General features: G+C 49.1%; 1 protein-coding gene across 1 annotated transcript in view; it reads right to left on the bottom strand.

Annotated features, from left to right (window-relative positions):
• LOC144165042 (uncharacterized) overlaps positions 1-7,015 on the bottom strand; it is a 71,353-nt gene extending 64,338 nt beyond the window's left edge. Inside the window, exons 1-2 of the mRNA XM_077695200.1 lie at positions 6,908-7,015; positions 651-760 (exon numbers count right to left, since the gene is read on the bottom strand). Coding sequence (XP_077551326.1) covers positions 651-760; positions 6,908-6,992 — 195 coding nt within the window. The 5' untranslated portion in view covers positions 6,993-7,015. The remainder of the gene's footprint in view (positions 1-650; positions 761-6,907) is intronic.
• Between the last annotated feature and the right edge of the window lie 12,887 nt (positions 7,016-19,902).

Genomic DNA, 19,902 nt, shown 5'->3' with positions numbered 1-19,902 from the left:
CGATCGTTGTTCGCCTTTCTCGGGTGTAGAATGGGAATTTATTTCTGCTGTTAACGTTGTTGTTGTTATTATTTATTTCAATTTCTTTTGAATACTGTTGTCGAGCGCATGCTTTGTACATTTCTTGTGCAGTACTGTGTAAACTTCGTGCAGTTTGCTTTGTAGCCGGCAATTCCTTTCCGCTTGTTGTTTACAGCGCGAATATTATTACAGGTTGGTCCAGAATGACGACTAGCGTATTTTCTGGTGTAGCCCTTTGTCTCTACTACCACCATATGTAGCCTATGTTACTTTTTTGCCGCCTTGTTACTTTTTGTATCCAAAACCCATTCCCCTCTTCAATGCTTGTGTTATTGAAGGTGCTCGAAATAAACAAATAAACAAAAAACAAAAACACGCTCTATCATAACCCCCCACAGGCGCGCGTTTGTCTCGACACGCAATCGGAATGAAATGGAAGAAGTCGTCGCCGCAGGTATCTGCAGGAACCTCGACGGCGCCTGCACTCAATGTGCGATATAGGCCGAGAGAGCACAAAACAGCCGGCTTCATCTTTACAGGCATTCCTAAACACTGAATGACGGCCAGTTCTTCACAACACTGTAGCGCAAGGCTCCGCTGCTACTGAGAGAAAAGTATGGAATGCTCACTTTTATTGTCACTTCAGGCGGAGGATGAGGGCGGAGTTCTCTTAGGTAGTGGCTGCAGTTCTTGAAGAAATAGTGCGTGGCCCGGCCAATGTTCGTTGCGAAGAATACAGCTGGAGGTAAAGTGATTGAAATTGCGAGTTTGCAGTGCAGTGCGTTACGGCGTTAACGTATGGTCGCTATGGCATTATACTGCGGGCATTAAAACGTGAACTCTCCCAATGTGAGGAATCACGCATAACAATGATGTTCTTGCTTGCAAAGTTGACCTCTGTCTCCTCCCCCGCTCTTTTTAAAACTGCTTTTGTGTGAGTCCGATGAATTCTTTTTTTTTTTCCTGACGGTTTTAGGACAAGTTGACAGCGAGATCAATCGCTTCAAGAATGCAATTATGAAATTATTTGAAACCAATACATGAACGAACGCCACAGGGGCAGAAGTAAAACTTACTTAGACGTTATGTGTATTTAAGCTAAAGTGACTGCATGCAAAAAATACATTTGGGTATGCATGACACTAAGCAAAGTCTAAAGGAGGATTTGCATGCTCAAGCTAACAATGCTTAAGTGACGCGAAGAAACACCGACAATCAATGACCACGAGAGCACACTTTACTGCTTAGCATTCTTTGCAGTGTACTTGCACATCCAGGACCATGTAAGGCTCTGCACTTCCACAAAAATGCATAACTGGCTAACGTAACGCTTATAGTTTTCTATGTGCGAATGAAATAATCGGTTGCACAGAAGAAGTTCGAACAACCACAAAATTGAAAAAAAATTAATTTAAAATTTTCAGAAATGAGCTGACGGGATCCAGTCTAAGCTGCATATCTGTCCCCTAGGCAAAAAGAAAAATTAAATCAAAACGACTAAAGAGAACGGAGAAATACGATTTAAAATAGCGAAAATGGGCAAAACGTGTAACGCAGGGTATTTAAACAAACGTCCAGAATTGGCGGAAGTAAAACATTTATTCATTACAATTGTATGAATAGACATATCTTGTCGAACAGAATATCGAAAAACAAAACACGAAAGCCAGAAAAAATGCCCATTTTATACAAATCTGCTGAAAAAAAACAAGAATACGTATTTTATAGACTTCCAAAAAACGAAGACTAAGCTAATAATGACTCAAAAGAACGTTGGAAATGAGAATCAAAAATTAGCCCAAAATTGGCAGACTGTGTAACGCCCTGTATTTTAGGAAAACGGATAACTTGAAGTAACGCATGTAGTCGTTATAATAGCGTGAATGAACACAATCGGTGGGCCCGAAGTTGGAACAACAAAGAAACCGGGAAAATAAAAAAAAATACTATAAGGAACTCTCCAAATCCAAAATGTGTCTGGTATGCATCTCCCCCCCCCCCCCCCAAAAAAAAAAAAAAAAAACAAGATGAAGCCTAAAAAAGCCGGAACAGAACGCTAAAAATCCGCATAAAAATGGCAGCATCTCTCCTTCGAGGGCGCGGAGTACGCGGACTCGAAATGACATGCAAGTTGCGCCCCGAGTGACATCCTATTTGCGCCCCAACCATCATTGGATTTGAGCCGTGAGTTGCACCTTGATTATTCCCTAAATGAACCTGCAATTCAAGGGTTAAATCGAATTTTGCTTGATTTCTGCTTGATGCTGGTGTGCGCACGCATGGACGCGGACGGACATTTGGAGGTCCTAAGGTACTCCGCACCGTTACAGGCGAGGGAGTGAGCCGTTTGACTCTCAGGTACGAACTCACGGTCGTAGCCCAATGGGTGAGACGAGTGAAACTAACTCTGGTCGACCAGATACAGACTCGAATCCTTTTTGTGATTGTAAATGCTATGCGCACGGACGCGGACGGACATTGTGCGGTCCTAAGGTACTCCGCACCTAACAGCTAAATGGGTCAAACCGTTTAATGTCGTCTATTTGCGCGAACATGCAGTATTGCGGAAGTAACGCTTTGAATGGTTATAATTATGTTACACTAAATAGTTGGTTGAATAAAATTTCGAAAAACTAAAATGAGGGAACTTGAAAAAAGAAAAAAAAATTACAAAAGAAGAAAAAGAAGACTGCTTAAATGAGAAAAAGAAGACTGTTTAAATTAACATGCATCGCATAGATAGCTTCAAGAAAAAGAAGACTCAAATAAAACGCCAAAAAAAACGGCGTTGCAAATAAGAACCAAAAAAAGCGGATGGGACATGCATGTAACGCCTTGCATTTCCTCCAAGATGCATCACTGGAGGACGGAACACATTTATTATTTATAATAGCGTAAATAGAGATGACTAGGCAAACAGAATTGCGAGATACAGAAATATAAAAATATAAAAAACAAAACTTTGGAAAAAAAACGATGAAAGCTCTCACTAACGCGTAAGACTTGAAGCTAGCGAAGCTGTACGCAACCTTCACGATATTTACGATGGCTTGAGTAAACGATTGCAGCCGATTTGCTTCGCCGCTGCCGCAACGACCTTTACTTCATCATTGTTGCTATGAGTCTGAGCGTCCTGCATTTTTTGAGAAGTGATAATCATTGGAAATAACGTTGGAGGAACATACGCTATGACCTGCCTTCCCCGTTCCGAGCAAGTGTTGCCACGATAGCGGCAAGCGCTGGAGTTTTTATCCTGTTTTTGGCCAGTCTCTGTCACTCTCCCATGGTGAGCATGCTGGGTCAGCAAACGTGCGCCGATGACGCTGGACGGTCGCCGCGAGGAGCGCGCACACAAGCGCTCGGCATTTTATTGGTTTTCTTAAATGCCGGACGGTCGCCTTAATCTTGACAAATCTCTCTAAGTGGGTATGCTTCACTCGACAAACGAGCGCCACAGACGCTGGCTGGTCGCCGCGAATCCCGCGCTCGCGTGCGCACGCTCGGCAATTTCTTGGTATTTTTAACTGCGAGCACGAAAAATTACGGTTTGCTTAAGAGCTTCGCTCCTAATATCACGACCGGTTCTTGACGTGGGCAGTGATGAGTGGGAAGGTTGATAGCTAAGGAGTCGCACGCCGTAGACACCTTTCATGAGTGCTGCTGGTAACAGCCGACTTTCGAAGGTCGACGTTCAAATCTCCGCGGAAACCGACAGGGTAGTCTAGTAATGGCTCATGTAACCACAAAGCGCAAACCCTCGTGCGAACTCAACGAGGAGACCGACGGAGAAGTGTTGGCGTCGCTCCAACTGCCGCTGCCAAGGTGGCCAAACTGGCATTCTCGTCCCCATGCCTGACTCGCGCAACGCACATGTAGCCTACACTGTCGGCGAGAATGATGTTGCCCTTTTGTTGGCTAGCAGCGACAAATTAATCGGGATAAATGAAAAATGCGTGGCAGCCTGCTCCATGAGCTGCTGTGGCGGCGAAGGCCCACAATAATCGGAGGCTACGATGATCTGGTGGTGTTGTAAACCCTGCGGCTTGTGGGACTGAGATCACAGCAGCAGCAGCAGCAGCAGCAGCCGGAAAGTCCGTAGACGAAGCCAAGGCAGCTTGGCTTTAAAAATCTTGCAGATGTGATGCGGTGACGTAACATCAGCGACAGCAACAACTTCTTGTTTCAGCTTGCCTGGTTTGCAAGTCCACGTGGCCGATCTTGTCAGGTGGCAGTAGAATAGCCCACAGCGAAGTTTTCATCGGCTGACACGCCCGAATTGCCACCTCCGAAGTAACCGCTGTGCGCGATGAGAGCCGGCGTGGGTCCGACTACATCATTAAATCAGCGAAAGGACATGCGCCGCACTTCCTGCCAATGTGGAACAGAACAGAAAGGGAAAGGCGTGTCGCTAGTGTGGGGTTTGTGGGTCAACGATTTCAAGGTCGTAATAGTAGCTACAACGGTTCCGGAACGGCAGTGCCGGGTCAAGACTACTGTACCTGAAAATTTTAAACGTTGAATCTCCCGCTTCCGAGGTGGCAGCGAACATCATCATCGTGTAGAGATACCCCCGCGGTTGAATCCCTTATCCCAGTTTGGGGCAGCCATAGTCGAGGTCTTCAAAGCCTTTCTTCTTCTACAACTTCTTCTCCTCCTCCTTCTTCTTCTTCTTCTTCTTCTTCTTCTTCTTCTTCTTCTTCTTCTTCTTCTTCTTCTTCTTCTTCTTCTTCTTCTTCTTCTTTTCCTTCCTTCTTCTTTTTATTCTTCTACGTGCTGTTCTTTAAGACCAGTGTAGAAAGTCCCATGGCAGGCGACGTAGGCCACCAAAACACCCACAACGCGCCTCACCCCAGAACGTCAGGCTGCCACAGCAATGCCACTACCAGGAATGACAACATGCACGCTCTTTTCCGCGCCAGACGTACTCCGCGGGGGGGGGGGGGGGGTGTTGCGCTTGGGCCGGACAATCACTTCAGGATTTTCGGCCGGTAACAGCTAATCTCCAAAAAAGGAGGGATGTGCTTCCTGCGGACCAGTATGATCTATTTTTGTTGCCATGAGATTCTCGGTACTGTTTACCTGTTACGTTAACTGCAGGAAAAAGTGCGCAAAAGTTTGAATGCTGGCGTAACGTTGGAAGGCAGGGCAAAAGAACGTGAACCTTTTAGCTGTCGTATTGTCATGGCTCCTGCCGATAACTACGTTAGTTGAGTAGAACAACCAAGCTCAGTGCATCACATCTTGAGAAGCCATACCGCCGTCTAGCGCATTAACTTTAGTGCTTTCATATTGTTTGAAGTGCCACTCGGTTTGCAATTTTCACCCGTGTGACCGAGAGACAGAGAGAGAGAGAGAGAGAGAGAGAGAGAGAGAGAGAGAGAGAGAGAGAGAGAGAGAGAGAGAGAGAGAGAATAAACGCTTAATAGAGCAAACAGAGGTGGTTCAGCCGTCACTAGGTGGGGTGTGTTCGGCTCAGCCCAGGTACCCTTGGGCCTTGGCTGCAGCCCTGGCACGGGTGACCAGAAAGATGTGGTCAGCGAGACGGGAGCTCGTGAGCAGGCCCTCCCACAGCTCTGGGGATAGGTTGGGATTAGGGGTGAGCGATGGGGTGTTTCGACAGGGCCGCACCATGCCGAAGGTAGTATTAAGAGAGCGGAAGTAGTAACAGGAGAGGGTGTATAGGGTAGAGGAAATAACGTGGAGGATGGGTACGTTGTAATAGGTGTTTGCAATCGACGCCACATGATTGCTTCCTCCTTGATTAGTTGAAGGTGAGGCTCAGGCCAAGTGAGACGAATGTGCCGATAATGGTGAAGGTGTCATGGTAGCGTGATGAAACAGCGGGAGGTGGAGGAGGCTGGACCGTGGTTTCTGTGCCTAAAGGAACCGCTCGGTGTGGAAGGGTGCGGGCAGCCGCGTGAGCCCCCTCATTTCCCTCGAGGGACGAGTGGCAAGGCAGTCCAGACGATGTACAGCTCGGGGAGGGGATTGATTTATGCGAGTATGCGTAATGCGGGAAATGAGATGCATTCACGTTGAATGTTACGGCAGGCATGCTGGGAATCTGGGATAATTTTAAGGTATGCGGAGCCAGTGGTAGCGGCGATGGCAATAGCAATTTCTTCGGCAGGGCTGGTTGATGTGGACAGAGTTTTGAGGGAGGTCAGAGGGGTGCCGTCCGCGTAGACAACCACCAGAGCATGAGCCTGGCTTGAGTTGTATAGGGAGGCGTCGGTAGTGCGAGTATCGGAGAGAAAGCGGAATTGGGATCGAAGATAATTAACCCGGAAGAGGCTTCTACCTTGGTCGAATTCTGGGTGCATATTGCACCACCGTATGGCAGGTAAAAAAAATAGTGTACCCTTAGTGACATGCCAGGTATCTTTTTGCAGTCTCCAACGCAAACGTGCTTATATAATCCGTTCAGTTTATTAACCTTTATTCTTGGCACCTAGAATTTTGTTAAATCAAGTCGCATGTCAGAAGTAACTATACCCTATAAACATTTTGTGGCTATATTGGATGTATTATGGTGTTGTGCACTTAACGTGACAGTCCACGCACAACCTGTAAATACGCTTCACTAAAAATACTCTCAAGACGAACTCAGAAGCCCGTACCAGCGTGGTTGCAACAAATTTCGCAACTACCATGTCTCCGCGTTTACAACGCTAGCTTCTGACTTTACCATAACATTGCCAGAAATCGTTAACGGAAAAGCATTGTGATTAGTCCCCCGCAATTCTGCGACACACCCCGAGACCTACATTTTAAAAGCGTTCCGGTTTTCAGGTGTCTCCAATTGATTTCCACCGCAGTTGTAGATGATAACGGTGAATCCAACCGCTTTCCTAGAGCAAAAAAAAAAAGCGCGTGATGTTCTTACCATCTTTCGGTTCTATCTTGCAAGCACTCGCAAACAGGGCACCGAAGGAAAAAGCCAATGCGGATGTGGCAAGCACTTGCACCATTTTGGTCTCTGCGCAGCCGCCCAAAGAAATATTCGCCCCTGAAAGTGAGGCTCCCTAAATAAGAGGCCCGCTGGCCGCACCTGCTCGTTGACAAAGTCTGTGTTCCTGATTTATGACACGACAATACGCGGAGGAAAGTCGCTGAGGCGTGGCAGTTTTCTTTGAAGTAAAAAATTGAATTTTTCCCGTAGTACAAAATGAAGGGCGCTGCTTGAACAGGCGACCAGCTCGTGAACATGTTCAGAATCAGGCGAAACATTCATCACGACGGCGCTGTGTACCCGCTCCTCAGCTCTTGCACATGTTTGCCTTGGGTGCGCTTAGCTTGTAAGTAGATAAGGGCAGCGACCAGTTCGATATTTCTGTCCGCGGTGCACGACGTGACCTTGCAACGAAACTGTTAATTCATATCACCTCGTTGTTACCCATCGGTTAGCGACGCATGGCACTGTTCAAGTTCCCTCTCAGACCTCAATGTCGCTGCCGTTATTCTAGCAAATTAATACGTACCCATCCGTACCACGTACCCACGGCGGTGTATTAAGCAACGCTATAGAACCTGCTCGAGGAATCAGCATGCACCAAACAATACAGGACACAATCAAACAATTTGGCTCGAGAAAGTGCTCGTGTCGACGAAAAAATGTGTGCCTCCCAAAATGTCACACATCCGTGCACACCAAATACGTGCTTTGGTGTACTAAGCAACGCTTTAGAAGCAGGACTGCTTGCGCTTTTGCAGGATATGCTGTGTATCGTACACGGATGGGAACACGCCCTAAGCGTCCTGTACGCTTCCTTCGGCACCTACTGGTTCCCTTGGAACACTCGTTCGATGCTATTGTAGCTTTTCTAAAACAGCCCTGCTGATCGGCGTCAGTGGCCTAGAGGCAGAAAAACGCGTTTTCGGGCAAGCTGCCTGGTTGATTGATTGATTGTAGGGTTTAACGCGCCGACGCAACGCAGGCGATGAGGCGCGCCGTAGTGGAGGGCTCCGGATTAATTTTGACCACCTGGGGATCTTTATCGTGCGCCGAAATCTCGTACACACGGGCGTTTTTGCTTTTCGCCTCCATCAGAAAAGCGGCCGCCGCGGCCGGGAATCGAACCCACGACTTCGTGCTCAGCAGCGCAACGCCTTAGCCACTGAGCCACCGCGGCGGGTCAAGCTGCCTGGTTTCAAGCCGTTATGTTCCTTAAAGGGAAGCTGAAACGCTTTCCAAAAAAAATTGAGTCAGAGGAACCTTTCTATAGTTTCTTCCGTGCTGACTCCGAAAATAACATTGAATTTTATTGTAAATGAGCCCAACCGGAATGTATCTTGCAAAACCCGCGGTCCCGTTTGAAAGACGCGCGCTCTTTGTATTTGACGCCTCTGATTGCTTGCGCCCGTCGTGACGTCAAAATAGGACACCCTTCGGCCACGCGGGTTGTCGGAAGCATTGGAAACGACCGCACGGCAGCGGCGCTTGCCTTTTCGGCAATTTACTTTGCAGTATATTGTTCACACATGACCGCAAGTCTAGTTTCCAACTTCCCTTGGTGTTGGTTCAAGTATCTTAGAGCGTGTATTTGCTTTACATGACCGAAAACCACAAAGCGGTGACTGTGGCGTCGGCTAGAGAGTTACGTCAAAATATTGCTGAACTCGGAAACCAGCATAGGGGGTTTCTATTTCTTATGTTAATATTCGGTACTGCCTGAAGTGTTTGTTACTACATACGAAAACATTTATGCCCAAGATTAAGCGGGATTTTATAAACAATGCACCAGCGAAAAGCGCGTTCATGCACTGTAAACGTATATGCGAGACATGTGCTGCTGTTACACGCGTAAACCAACAAGCGGATTCTGCTTCCGAATTTTCTTTGTCCGTTGTCGCCCACCTCACCCCCTTACTCATCCCCATACACACACACCCACACCCACACGCGCGCGCGCGCACGTCGTTTGGGCAGCGGCGCTAAGGCGTTTCCGCGATCGCTAGCATCATTTGATGAGTGGCGTCTTACTGCTTGGCTTGCATTTATTTTGAAAAGATTATAGCATACTGGCGGCTCCGCAGAATTATCAGCTCTAGTAGGGCTTGATTTTAGCGTGTGCGTTGCGCATTCTGCTACAATATTACGGCCACCTCGTTTTAATTAACAAACCAGTAGGACAAGGCAGTTTCGTTGTAGTTACGTTACTTTAGGTAACAATCACCAAACGTTTGTGATTATGAATCGTTGGCCTGTTTCAGCATTTCGAGATTTAACCATGTAGGGCACTAGTCGGATAAAGGCCGTATAGTTACTCTTCGTTCCTAATTTTTTTTAGTCTCATCGTTATATATATCCACGACTATCGCTGGAGCGCACATGAGGTTCAGCGGCAACAAGCGCTTGCCAGGTTATAATATGCAGGCACACGGAATTTCGGGCGAAGAATTAGGCCCCCGTAGTCACTCACAAATTATGGTACGGTGGTGGTTCGGATCGGTGTTTTTTTCATTCCAGACAAATATTACCTCTTCGTGGCATGTATACTTGCAAAATGAGTAATGTGGTTCTTTTACTTTGTAGGAATACTGTTTACCTATTAGCCAGGAGAGAACTGCTATCAGGATTGGCACCTTGTTTTAGTTTTTCCAAAAATTGGGTTTTTGAACATTGTCCCAAGCCCGGGAAAGCAAACCGACGCGTTTAACGAAACAGGTATTTCCTGAAGAAATGTGACTGTTGCTGGAAGTGAACGAAACACCCCTGACCAAAGTACAGCAGTATTCACCATCCTTCCTAAATCTAGCATCTAATGTGAACATTCATGTCCGTCGCATAAAAAAAAGAAAATAAAAATAACGCATTGAAGCGTTTTACAAAGTATCTAACGTAGTGTAGTATATTCTCTGTCATCAAGCACAGCCACCTCGGCTGTCGCGTCCGTATGTTTTAAAGCATCCCGGCGTGGTATTATCCTGCTTAGGAATACGGCATAGTAACGCATGCCTCGTTTGGCGTTCGTGCATACTTTTAGATGCAACGCATCTCATGCTCGCCCCTCTGTCCTTCGTGCGTCTGCCCGGCGTTGTGCGCACAGCTGCGCCTGTCCTCCACTCCTCTCTCCGATAGCGAACACTCTCTCCCAAACAGCTGCGGGTTGGCGCAGCGCGCTCTCACTCCGTTGCTATACTCGGTGACAACTTAAGAACGGCACCGATGATGATGATAATGGTTGCTATTGGTTTCCCCTTTGAAGCGGGGTGATGACATGTCATCTTACCGGAAGTGGCCGCTGTGCCTTATCACCGTAGCCGGATGTTTCTCCGCGCGGCGCAAGTAGGGTGTTACTGGGAATATTTTGAACATGGCGCGAGCCGTTCCCGTGATTTTTTGGACTTAAAGGGACCCAGAAAAGCTTTGTGAAGGTGGCAATAAAATGCATTCAGGTGGTAAAACACATAACGGGGGATGTTTGAGCCTAGTGTGGGCCCCATACGCTGCACGGGTAATTCGTAAACAATTTTTGAAGATCGCCTTTCTCAGCCGATAAGCGCGCGCCGCAGCGAGCCGACCGCGGCTGACGCAACGGCGATCGCGGCTGACGCAACGGCGAGGCGCCCCCCTGATTCGGCCGATCGTCGGTCGCCGGCAACGTCACTGCCATTGGCTTCCGGCTGCTCGTCCTCCTTCCTGCGCGATCCCGAGGCTAAGGCGGGTCTGCAGCGATTGACGCGTGCCTAGGCGCAGGAATGTAGCTAGCGGAGAACGGAAGTCGAGCGTCGCGATGTCACATGGCTATTCCCGGTGTTTCCAGCTGCTTTGAAAGAAGCAGAGAGGGAGGAGGAATCGATCGGAAAGGGGGGAGAGGTGCACTTAATTGCTTCTGGCGCAGCTAATACTGAATGTAGATCAATAATTCCAACGGCATTGCATCGCTATATTGGTACTACGCCACAATAAAGGCATTTTGTAACTTTTACAAAAGGCTTTTCTGGGTCACTTTAATATGCTTATGAACGACTCCAGTGACAACAAACAAACTGCATGAGACAAGGCAGACGATATCACGCATTCATAGCAAACCCCTTTCAAAACGCGCGCGCACTGACGTCACAGGTCCGGTGCTTTTGCGGAGTGATACACTACATGAGGTGGTGCCGTTCTTGAGTTGTAACCGAGTATAGGCGCCAGTGGGTGGCGATGCGCTCGCCGCTGCGCGCGCTGCGCACGTGCGCGCTCTCTCCTTCGGGCGCTGTGAATATACAGCGGCATGCCGCGCTCCCGCGGTCTCAGTCGACGGTCGATTGATTGATTGATTGTTGGGTTTAACGCGCCGACGCAACGCAGGCGATGAGGCGCGCCGTAGTGGAGGGCTCAGGATTAATTTTGACCACCTGGGGATCTTTATCGTGCGCCGAAATCTCGTACACACGGGCGTTTTTGCTTTTCGCCTCCATCAGAAAAGCGGCCGCCGCGGCCGGGAATCGAACCCGCGACCTCGTGCTCAGCAGCACAACGCCTTAGCCACTGAGCCACCGCGGCGGGTCAGTCGACGGTCGTCCGCCCACCTCCCCTTCACGTGAGAATCCCTGCTATAAGTGTAATCAATACGACGGAAAACGCCAATGGAACCCCCCGTGAGATGCGTTGCATCACACCAGGATTCCCGCGAGGGGAGGTGGGCGTAATTTTTTGAACACGAAAATTGTACAAATGAGTGCTATCAACAAGAACAACAACAAGTATCATTCTTCCTGTGGCGAGCATCTACAGGAGACACGGCGAAAAGAGCATGGCAGAGGCGGCTCATCCGGCCGGAAGTCCAGTTATGACGTTTTCCGGCCGGTTTTCGTCTCCGCTTTCGGTCTTCCGGCATCGCGCGCCGAAATTGGTGTGGGGCATCGGGCCCCTTTTGTTTGCGTATTGCGCCGCTTTTATTGCACATATTACGAAAATATTTCGTACACGGGAACTACTCAATGTGTACTTGCTGCTAATGAACTTTTCTTTTAATTCCAAAACCTCTTCACCTTCCTTTTAATGTTTTAGGAGGCTACAATTTTTTATGTAAACTATTCTTAGCTCAATTCTGCAAATTACGTTCCTAAATAAGTGTGGTTTGGTATCTTGATTTGATGCAGGGGGGGTGCGCGACATATAAACACCTCGAATTAACGTTCGGTATTAGACAGGAAGTGTCCGGGTTGTACCTACGTTGGAAGAGAATATGCCGTCGGATATTCCATGGTTGTCGTAGTCAAACCATACGTCATTTTGTTTATTTTTCTGCTTTCTCTCTCCTGCGGCTTGCATCGCGTCTGAATTCACCTTTTCTGCAATTCTGCGCCGCTACTGCTTTTCCGCTGCATTCCGTCATGCATGGAAATACTTGTGGTTGCGCTTCAAGCTCGCATGCCGCGACTCGGCGCAGTTCTGTGGCAGTTGCTTTGCCTTCTGGTACAAACGAGGTCAAGTATGCTGTGCGCTCAGGCTACGCCGATGCTCATCAAGGTGTTGAAGACTTTGCACGGTGGGCAGACAAATGACCGTTGTTCACGGTTTGACCAGGGCTGTGGTGACCACCGTTTCACGAATGGCTTGTACCTAAGGGGCTCGGGATGTCGGCGTATCCTGTCAACGTCGTCGTTTTATGTAGTCACAGTACTAAACACCAGGACACTGATTTTCCAATGCTTTGTGCTAGAACGTAACGGTACTAAAAGAACACACCGGGACGCTCGTTTTCCAACGCCTCCCGTCAGTGGAGATGGCCGAGATTTTTTTAGATGCGAACGCATCTCATTCATTCGCCTTGTCCCTGCATCCGACGTCGGCGTCGTCGTCGTTGTTGTCGGCGTCCACCCCTCCCCCATTCTCCTCGCCGCGCCAGCTTCGCTCTCCGCCGCTCAACCCCTCTCCTCTCCGATAGCGAACACTCTCTCGCGAGGGGCATTGAATTGGATTTGCTTGGCTTAGCTTGGATTGGATTGGCTTGGCTTGGATTAGATTTGGATTGGAATAAAGTGGATTGTGCTGGATTGTGTTGCGTCATAGCCGCGGCAGACGCACTGGCGCCGGCGCGTCCCCTCACCGTTATGCGCGCTATGAAACGCGGTGCCTGCGCCGCTCCGCTCCATCGTTCCAGCGACGTTCTTCCGCTGTCCAACGCTGCAACGTGAACCCCCTATGCGTCGCATCTACACAGGGGTTCCCGCGAGGGGAGGTGGGAGTTTTTGTTTAACGTACTTCGCAGACGAAAGACGTTCTGCGCGCGCGCATGTGGTATAGCTACGCCAGACTTCCTCTCCAGTGGACTTCCGAAGCACGGCTGCGCTGGTACTGCGCTACTCAGGGCGGGGCATGGCTCATCGGAACCAACAAAGCGACAGCCACATTGCTATTCAGCGCTCAATGATTAACATCAACTGAGCCTAATGGATTATTTGTGGACAGCGGGGACAGATGCCCTCACGGAAGAGAATTCGGGCATGGAAGAGTTCCAACCGACCGGCAGAGTGTTGAGAAACGGGACGGCATAGCAAGCCCATGTGACCTTGTTCGCGGTCGACGCCCCACCTCGTCTTTTTCCAACACTTGAAGAACAAAGACCGGGTAAATCTCGCCTTGCTCTCCGCAAGTTCCCTTGCTGCCCAATCGTATCATGCACCCTGATTCCAAAGATTTCCCTCCGGCAAGGATAAAGGTCTTTCTCATCGACAACTAGCCGAAGAAGTAAGTGTGCGCTGATCGGCGTCGTTCTTGACCCCATCGGCGTCGTTGAATAGGTAGGGTGTGCGATACCGCTGCTTGCACGTTTTGTCGCCCGTCTTATGGTCCAGCCGACAGATGGCGCAACTTCGAGAGTATAATTGAGAGGGCAGACTTCGAGAGGGCAGACTTCGAGAGTATAATTGTCGGGTTTGGGGCAGACGTCGATACGGTGGCCACACTCTAAGAACTCGAGGAGTGCTGGGCACTCTGTGTAGGAGTAAAAACTTTTGTCCCATATTTCACTCCCTTTGGAAGCATTGGGCGACTCTTCCGAGGAGTAGCGCGTGGCGGCCGAACGAGAGGCGAAACACTCCCCGTGGGATTTACTTGCTGCTTTCGAAGCGGAGTACTTGAACCCTGTGTGGGAATTTCAATGCCATCTCCAAGGCAGCCTTCCGTCACTCCCTTTAGGCGTGAATAAGCTCTATTGGCGGCGTTCCCGGATACTGCAGACGGGTACTACTACTCTCTCTTGGAAAGCATCTCGTTACGCCTCAAGAGCGTTCTGCTATCCCCCGCGAGGCAGCGTGCTTTCGCTCCGCCTGCTACTACACCCCCCCCTTCCCCACGATGGTACTATAGGCAGTTACAAGCAAACAAAACAGGACAAGCTATTTTGAAACATGGAAAAGAAGAAAAAACAAGCTCAGACTTTATTTTTCAAAATACCACAACAATCGGTTCATTCTGCAATTTAACACAAAATGCAATTTATTGGGAATTAAAATATCACGGCATAAAAACGGTTCCTACTCCACATGCACACAGGAGACGTAGCGCCTATTTAGGATACATCCAAGAAAAAATTCACAAATAAAAATGCAGCAAAGCAATTGAAAACACTGAAATACAAAATTAAATTATGACGATAAAAATGACATTAACATCCACAAATAAAAAGGTACTGGCATTAGCACGATAAGTGCCAGTAGAAATAGAGCAGTGGGAGAATAGTTAACAGTATTAACATAAAACAAAATGGCCTTAGTACATCAGTGAGTGCTTCACATGGACTGAAAAGCCAGCTCTTATTTAACACACATAAAAAATATTTACACATAAATTTTGCGAAAGAAAAATCTGGGACTAAAACAATTCAGCGTGGATTACTATTAACGCATTACAAGGTGCAATCAACACAAAGATACAAAGCCATTGACACGGCAACTTTGCAACAGATATATTTTGGTGGTACAATAGGAAACCGCAGGAAACATTCCTACTCGGTTTTTTAGGCGGGTGGTTCTCAAATGAGGATGCGCTAGTAAGATTTAAAAAGGCATAACTTGGTATTAAAAACAAACACGTTCGAGCTGACTGCTTCATAATGTTGGTGGCGGCCTTCAGAACAGTACCGACCAGGGCACCGTGCTTGAGCCAAAGTAACGTCTACAGAAGCAAGAAGGTGCGCTTCGCCTTTGAAGCGTATTACACACTGAACGGCCAAAACACAGACAGCAGCAATGGGAACCCATCCACGATGTCCAAGGGTGTGAGGAGAAGTGTCTTGAATGCGACGGCCACTGCTGCTGACGCCTCGGGGATCTCTCCCTCTCTCTCAAAAAAAAAAAATCTTCGGGCAAGTAGCGTCTTTTCGTGGTTCCTACATAGACAGAAAGAGGGGGACAGCAAAGATAAGTTCTACAACGAAAAAAATATTAACGAGTTTGACAACGTTAACTGAAGTTTATTGGGTGATAGATTAGTTTTTGCGCCGAGAGCACGCACTGAACCCGTATTGGAAATGCCATACTGCTTGGCGCAGTAAACAGTCTAGATGCGGATGTGGTGACCTTGGATGCCACCACGCTCATTGTACCACTTGGCCAATGTCATGTCAGACAGCGCGCCCTACAGCTGTCTGCCTACGCACTGCGCCCCAAACCCATTAGTGCTTACGTGTCCGTAGCTTCAACTGTTTACCCCGCTATCGTTCCCGGTATAAAAACATTGCACAAAATTTAAGGAAACATAACTCTTTTTGTAAGGTTATAATCCCTGAATAATTTGCATTGGATTTTGTCCTCAGCCGACTGCAACGTAGGGCCAATTATACGTTCACAAGACTAGCGTGGAAAAGTTGCTAATGGGTCATATAGCTACTGTTTTCTTCATTCTCGAGTACGCTTCGTTGCATGCACGCTGCAGATCGCAACATTTGACGAGAACCAATAGGCTCGTATTGAACGATCAGAACGCTCGAGCGACGGCGACAACCGACGCGAAAAAAGTAATGTAATGGGTACAACAAACAGTGTGGGCGACAGCGGCAAACGAAAAAAAGTAATGCATTGCTGCCAATGCCCTTCGTCGTCGTTGCTGCCGCTCGCTTGTGGGCTGCTTCTGTCCGGAAATAAACCCGCGACGGCGACGGCCCGTCGCCTGCCGCTGTCGCCGCCGTCACCGGCCTACAGGTGTAAAAAATTTTCGCTTGTCTGTGTCGCACACAATACCTGTTTGCCGTACACACTGAGTAAGGTTTCTCGCGTCGCTCATCGCAATTACCCCTTAACAGTGCGGTGAGTACGCCCCGAAAAGTCCCATTTCCGTCCATCCTGCCCTCAAGCAAAACTTAAAAAAACTTGTCTGAACAGCATTTCAGTCTGCTGCTGTACGCGCGGCGGTCACTAAAATTGTTGTAATTTAGTGACTACCACGCGCTAGACGCGCTCCTATCACTCAGCCTATTGTACGCAATTCTTTGGAGCCGCGCAGGTAGCCACAGCTACTGCACGGCCGCCACTCTAACCCTAGCCGCCGAGCTAAGAGTACAGCGTAGCGCTGCGACTACTCGCGCGACCATGCTTCCTACCTGCGAAAACATTCCGCAAGGATACCAACACTTCACGAATCAAAGGGATTGAAACGGTGCAAGAATCGACGCTGTTTGCACACGGGTACAAAAGCCGCCCTTCAAAACTAAGCAACGGTCAAAATCAGTCACGAAAACGTTAGGACTAAACGCTTCCGCGGACCGAAGTACAGAGAGTAACTCTGCTTCGGTAAATACACAAGACAAGAATACGAGGTTAACTAATGGCTTACCTCTACTTCCCGCCAGCGTTTCTTCGTCCGGTAGATAAATCCAAGGTCGTAAAGCTGCGAAAGATCCAAAGCTCAAGGCGCGAAGCCTGCGACGGCCGCGGATACAGTCCGGCCATAGCGCGCGCATCGCTACACAGTGCGCATAGTTCCGAAATCGGCCTCAGCGCTGTCGCCGCTGTGATGTTCGTCCGAAAGAAAAACTAGTACCACGCACGCACGCGCGCACGAATGAACGAATATACGACTTGCTCGCCTGTGCATGATGTCGCGCTGACGCACAAGCGGCCAGCGGTTAGGCAACACGCGTCGTATACTGTGTCGAAGCAAGTATGACGATAAGGGCAGGTCCAACTTCCCATGTTGCACGAAGCGTCTGCTTGAAAGCCCACTTCGTTCGTAGCACATTGACATCACGGTCTGGCGCGGCCTGTAAGTCGCCCGTCCGGCCTTGGCGGGTTCACCGCCTGTGTAGGTTTTTGCAGAACACGCGCACTTCGTGGCTCGCTGAAGGTGCCTTTCTCACGCTTGCTCGGGCGGTTCGCATTACCTGATCCCCCGGATGTATGACGCGTTACGTATCGTGATCCACGCCTGCGCCGCCGCGGGGGGGAGGAGGGGGGGTCATCAGTTCTCTTTGCTTAGAGTTCCAGCAACCGATCGGTGTGTACGCTTTTATCGTCGCTCGTCAGCCGACGAGATAGTTTTCACCGTAGAGGGTGTATTGATATCGCCTGTTCCTCACACTCCGATCTTGCAGATAGGCCCTATATTGCTGTTAATACCAGTTATGTATACGGATTTCCTTTATTTAACCTAGTAAAAGCTATCGTATGTACATGCCTATCTCGGCGACACTAGCCACGATTGTTGGGTCGGGTTCGTGTTGCGCTTGCAGCTTGAGCTATCAGAATAGCGCGGACTTCACTTCTTGCAACACCATTTTTCTCAATCGATCTCATATTTACAATCCGTTTTTTAAGCTCGATGGGCGCGGGACAAGCGTATGTCTATAGATCAAACTATTTCAAAGCGACCGTCTGCAGGGGTCCGTAGATTAGTTCCTTCGGTTTGCCGCCTGCCGCCACTGAACGCTGCGAGCAATCGTTACACGAATTTATATTCTTGCACGTTTAGAATGCGCGGCAGAAGTAATCGGGCGCTTTTTACACAAGCGCTTTATATAATATATTCGTATGCAAATAAAACATCGCTGATGAGTTGGTGTGCGCAGATGGCAGGAGTGCATCTCCATGCTTACTCCCGCACTGGACAAGAATGAAATTGCAATTCTACTCTTCGTACTGGAGATGGGAGACGATGCGCAGGTTTACTCTTCACTGGTGCGGGAGCAGAACTGGGCTGCACTCCGCCGCGCACGAGAAGAGTACGCGGTCAGTTTTGCTCTCCTCCTCATGGGGAGCGAGCATTGCATCCAACTCCCCGCAGCTTTCGAGGGGAGTCCACCAACGCTTGCAAGAGTACAATGACGGTTGGACTCTTCAACTGCTCCCCCGATTTCTTAGAGTGCATACGCTGCGCATCGCTCACAAACTTCGTGCTTTTTCTGATGTAGATAGTATTTGTATTCAGTCCCACGGTAATAGATGTAGTAGGGGACGGTGCCACCCTCGAAAGCAATACTCACTGAGCGGGACGTGCCGAGGCGTCGGGCCTGCAGGATGGTAGGGTTGCGGTTGTTGACGAGACTGTGGGTTATGGCGTCGGCGTCATCAGTATACGGAATATTCCGGATACTGATATCTATCAGTCGAGATTTTTCTTCTGGCTGGGAATGGGTTTTACGACGGTCGGTGGAAGATCCGGAGCTCGACGCCGTTTGTGGCGGCCGCGAGACTAGGAGCGAGCGCAGCCATCTTGCTTGCTTCTTCCGGCATCGACGTGGTAGCCGGCGCCATGTTGGCCTTTGTTCGCCGACGTAAGGATTAGCTGGGACAGCTCAAGGTGGCCCCCGTGGTGGTAGCTTTCGATCCCACCCGCAGCGTTATTATAATCTTCAGGTGAGACAGACTCACCCTGGATCTCGACAGTCGGCTAGACGGCGTCTGCTTCAGACGATGGAGCTCTGCGAGCGGTGTCAGGTTGCCGCGGTGGCGACCACGGCCGCCTCGCCGGCGGTCACACTGCTGAGAACGCTCAACTTAGGTTGCTCACCGTAATAAAAATCACCCCGCCGGCTAGCGGAAGACTTGAGCAAGACGGTCGAGTTGTCCGCGGCTCGATCCAGGTGCGGCTCGATCCCACAAAAACTTGCCTCAACCAAGAATAAGCTACGCGGGGCCGCCAGCTTCCCTGTTTGCCCAGTCTTCGCTACACCAGTGCGATGCTTCCCCATTTTGTTTCCCTTTGTATAGATTTACTATTTGTTTTCTTTCGTTTCTTTAACTTTCTTTTTGCTTTATACGTTCTTCCCCTCTTTTTTTCGGAGTCGGACCCACTCTAACCAGAAATCCTGAGTATGCCACTGAAAACTGCCACTGCTTCTAAGACGCCTTGCGGGGAAATTCGGTTTCGAGACGTGGTACATTGAGGTGGAGAGCGCAGGCGAAGGCGTTTCCATGAGGACATCGCGCCAGAGCAGAGCGGCGCCTGCATTGGCTCTCCTTGTGAACGTCTTCGTCTGCGGCTTCATCTTTGCTTGCTCTGCTTCCCCGGAACGCTGACGCCTCCCGAAGATGATTTCCACTTGAAGTCTTTCAAAAGCACTTTGTGCCCTGTCTGCTCTTTCGTAACTCATCCCTTTGTTCTTCGGCTACGATGCTAACGTGCACAATATCGGAATTAGGAGTACACCCTCAAAGCTTAAGAAAAGCGGCTACTAAAGCAATGAAGCTATAGGCGCCAAATACGCCTTCCGGAACATACGTGTCCTAGTAAAACCAACGCAGTCGGAATGCGTGCTCATTAAGCTACAAGTGAAACGGTCGACACAGGTGTAGCAGCAAGTTGGGAGTTTCAGGCAGAACACGTTCTTGGACAAGTTTCCACTCAGCGACAGACCCGTAACAGTGCCAAGGTAAACAACGACTTCGTAGGCCAGCAGGAGGGGACCAGCGCTTATGCTATCCACTCTGCCCTCCAAGTCTCCGTCCACC

This window comes from Haemaphysalis longicornis, unplaced genomic scaffold, assembly GCF_048455015.1.
Source record: "Haemaphysalis longicornis isolate Haplotype H1 unplaced genomic scaffold, Haemaphysalis longicornis Haplotype H1 scaffold_14, whole genome shotgun sequence".
Taxonomy (NCBI): Eukaryota; Metazoa; Arthropoda; class Arachnida; order Ixodida; family Ixodidae; genus Haemaphysalis; species Haemaphysalis longicornis.
Note: the sequence above shows the minus strand (reverse complement) of the source record. Positions and strands in the feature narration are given on the sequence as shown.